The following is a 3,738-nucleotide window of genomic DNA, read 5'->3' as shown; positions in this document are numbered from 1 at the left end:
GGGGGGGGTCAGGCAAGCAGGAGGGGTGCTGACGGCGCCGCTGCGGCAGAGTTGATGCGGTTTTTGACGCTTTTAACCCCCCCTCCTAGGGTACCGCCGTCTGTGACAACATGAGCCGTTTGCGGCCACCCAAAGCACCACCGGCAAGCCAGACCGCGCGCTCACGCCAAGCCGGCCGCCGCGTCAGCTTGCCCCTCACGCACACCCCGTCCCCGCCCCCAGGGCCCTGTGTCGGCCCACCTTGATGTCGCCGTGCAAGATGTGGGCCTCGTGGCAGGCGTCGACAATCTTGAGCACCTCGTACGCGATGAGCGCCACGGCACGCTCCGGCAGGTTGCCCACTTGCTGCGGGGTCGGGCGGAGCAGCCAGGGCGGGCTCGTTCAGCTGGTGCGAGGCCAAGAGGCGATGCACCACCATTTTGGAGCACTACCCTACACGAGCTCCCATCGGTGCCTTGGGCCCCAGATACAAACAGTGTGTCAGACGTCCGGGGTTCATCAGCACTACAAGCCCCCGCCAACAGTTGATGGCACCCTCACATCCCCTTGACAACCACACACTAGAAACCTATGCCCCTCATGATCATACAATTGAACACTACCAAGGTCCATACTCACACTAGCGAACGCGCAAGCTCACATGGTCATGTGCACACTTGCACTTGCACGCACACGCACACGCACACGGGCACGCACACGGACACGGACACACACATGGATGCATGCACACACACATGTACACATGCGAAGTGACAGACAAGTGCGTGCGATCAACTTGCTGTCTCCGCTCCCCCCCACCCACCCCGCACCTCGCTGAGCTGCTCAAGATCTCCCCCCGCGCAGAGCTCTGTCACCATCTGGACCTCCTCCTCGTCCTCAAATACTCCCAGCAGGCGCACGGCATTGGGCGTTGACTGGGAGCGGCGGCCGGCGCGCGCGACGGCGTCAGGCCCCAACGAGCGGCACGAGGCGCGCACCCAAGGTGGTCACCCTCCTGCGCAGCGAGCCCATGCACAGCTCGAGGCTGTGGTCATCCTGTCATCGTGAACCCCCTCACCATTCCTTCCACATGACCCCCCAGCCCGCCCCGCCAGGCCCCCCACCTGCAGTGTGCGCAGCGACTCAACCTCCAGCAGGAGCTTCTCCAGGGTGCGCTCGCGCGTCAGCTTGCCGCGCTGCTTGGGCATCACCTTGATCGCCACCTGGGCGGGTGACAGGGGGGGGGCGGCAGAGGTCAGGCATGTGTGGCGTGGTTGATGGGGAATGTGCTGCGTGCCTCGGCAAGTCGGCGCCAGATGGCAGAGACAACTTGGCAGCGCGATGCGCGTGGTCGTGTTATGACAATCAAGTGCCCATCAATAGCGCCACCCGTCCCCGTGACTGGGGATCTCGAGGCGCAACCGATGGTCGCTGCCAAGCGGCCAGCGAGCTGTCGCGGGCTGCTGGTGGCATGCGCTGGGCATGGCAGTCAACTGCTGCTGCCTCCCACAAGCAGCTGCCAGCAGCCAGGTGCCAGGCAGCTTGCAGTGGCCCCTGTTGCGGACCCTGGTGCGGTGCGCCAGTCACGACGGCAGTGCTCGCCTCGCTGCAGTCGGCTGACCCCCATCACCTCTCCCCAAACGCCCCACCTCTCGGCCTGTGGCGATCTCTGAGCCGATGTACACGCGGCCAAAAAAGCCTATGCCAATAATTTTTCCCATCTTAAACCTCTGCTTAAAGTCTGCAGCGCGGGGTGCATCAAGTGCATCAGCAGTTGGTGCAGAGCGCAGGCGCTCTGCTCGGCGGCGGGGTGCGACCGCCGAGCGCGGGCACAGCGCGCTCACAGAGGAGCCGTTGGCGGGTGACAATTGCGTTCTATACCGCCTAAAACGACAGATGCAGCGCCAATCAGGAGAACGCGCGGGGTGCAGCGAGTCCAACCCATCCGTCGGTGCATCTTGCCCACCTGTGCCCCAGCCGAGCTCCCCCTCGACCGTCGCCGTTGCGGTCTCCATCACAGCTTTGCATATTGCCGCGCGCCTTCTGGCCACCACTGAGCAATTGCGGGACGGCAGACGGGGATGCCGACCCACACACCGCACTTGCCGACCGAGCATGTCTGCACGTTATATTTGCACTTTATAGCAAGAACTTAGCGTCGCCAGGCACTATGGCCGGCTGCGCGGCCACCAACGCTGGATGTGAGTTTTCGACCTGAGAGAGGCAGGGCAATGGAGCGGAGCGCGTTGCGCAGGGACGATTGAAATAGGGTATAGTCAACCTTGCTGAAGGTTGTGTCACTGCAGCAGGAAGCAGGGCGCACGTCGAAGCGGTGCGCAAACCTGCACAGGTGCCGAGAGCGTTCGATATCTTCGTTGATGGAGCGCCTCGCCCATGCCGGGTGCGCCTTGCGCTCCAGCGGGGCTGAAGAGGTGAGTTTTCTATACTGTCACATGTGCGCGCACGATGCTGGGGCAGCTGAAGGATCCGTCCCTTGATCCCACGCTGCCCCCGCATCCAACACTGGGGTTGACTTGCCTGCCAGAATGGACTGATCCGCTGCCACCTCCCCGCAACCCCAAGTACCCTTCCACGACCCCAGAGGACCCCCATAAAGGTGCCACTTTCAATGCTTGAGCGCCCGTGCAGGCGTCAGACGTGAAGCTCAAGCTTGCCGTCTGGGCCCGATCGCACTTGATTCCAGGGGCCGCTGGCGCCACCGGGTTGTCCACCACAGTGATCAGCACATTCAAGATCATGCAGAGCATACGGCGATCATCGGGTCTGCAAGCTTAATCTCGCCACACAACCGCTGCGACCCCCACACGGATTATGACAGAGCGCCATGCTGCTGAGCTGCACAGCAGTCAACGCGGGCATGGCTGCAGTTGGAATGCCGCCACAATCCAGACAAGGCACGTTTCGACTGACTGAAAACTCCTCACAGGATATGATTCTATCTCTGCGACAAAGCCGGCTTGATCGAGATCTGCACCGCGCAAAGTCCTCTCAACATCGCGATCAGGTAGCGTGCTCGCCCCTCCATTGGAACAATGAAATGGGCGCTTGTCACCGGAGGTAAGTGCACAGTGACTGCATGACAGTGACTGGTCCCATTTCACCGGCATGCATGCGGCGCCGCTGGAGATGGCCTGCAACCTACAGGGCCTGCCGCGCAAGCCAAAGCCCCCCATTTAAATGGCCCCACAACGCAGCCAACCGTGGTCTTGGGCTCGCGGTGTGTCAGCAGCTCGTGGCCCGCGGCAAGCCCGTGATTGTGACTGGGCGCGACCTGTCAGCTGGGGCAAACGCCGTGGACGGGCTCAGACTGGAGCGGCCGGGCGCCAAGGTGAAGCCAGCATGCCTCCCCAAGAAAGATTGGGTGAGGTGTCACACCCCTGCCACCACACGTGCGCACGTTGACACACGCGCTCTCTGGCTGTCACTGTTCCCCGCCAGGTGGAGTTGCTGCAGTATGATGCGACCAGCCCCCTCAGCAGGCAGCAGCTGGCAGCGGCCGTGGCAGAGCGCTTTGACCAGCAGATCGACCTGCTGGTGGGAGAATCAGGGGTGGTTTCGGCCTGGACTCTGGAGTTGGGGGGTCGCTCTTGATGTTTGCACCTGGACACTCAACTCACGGTCATGCACATCCTGCTCAGAGTGGTGGCCGTGCTTGTCCTGGTGGACCCCCTCCCCTCGTCACCCTCCACCCGCCCCCAACAGGTTGTCAACGCGGGGGTGTACAAGACGCAGTGGCGG

The 3,738-nt window shown here is 62.7% G+C and overlaps 1 protein-coding gene across 1 annotated transcript; it reads right to left on the bottom strand.

Annotated features, from left to right (window-relative positions):
- Positions 1 to 85: 85 nt before the first annotated feature.
- On the bottom strand, positions 86 to 1,700 carry MNEG_7242 (Calcium-dependent protein kinase 2; the record flags this gene model as incomplete). The annotated part of the gene is made up of 5 exons (XM_014044287.1): positions 86 to 100; positions 241 to 345; positions 810 to 914; positions 1,104 to 1,202; positions 1,629 to 1,700. 5 exons carry the CDS (start codon positions 1,698 to 1,700, stop codon positions 86 to 88), a joined length of 396 nt encoding a protein of 131 aa, XP_013899741.1.
- Positions 1,701 to 3,738: the final 2,038 nt, after the last annotated feature.

This window comes from Monoraphidium neglectum (genome assembly GCF_000611645.1).
Source record: "Monoraphidium neglectum strain SAG 48.87 unplaced genomic scaffold scaffold01262, whole genome shotgun sequence".
Classification (NCBI taxonomy): Eukaryota; Viridiplantae; Chlorophyta; class Chlorophyceae; order Sphaeropleales; family Selenastraceae; genus Monoraphidium; species Monoraphidium neglectum.
This window is presented reverse-complemented; position numbering and strand designations above follow the sequence as displayed.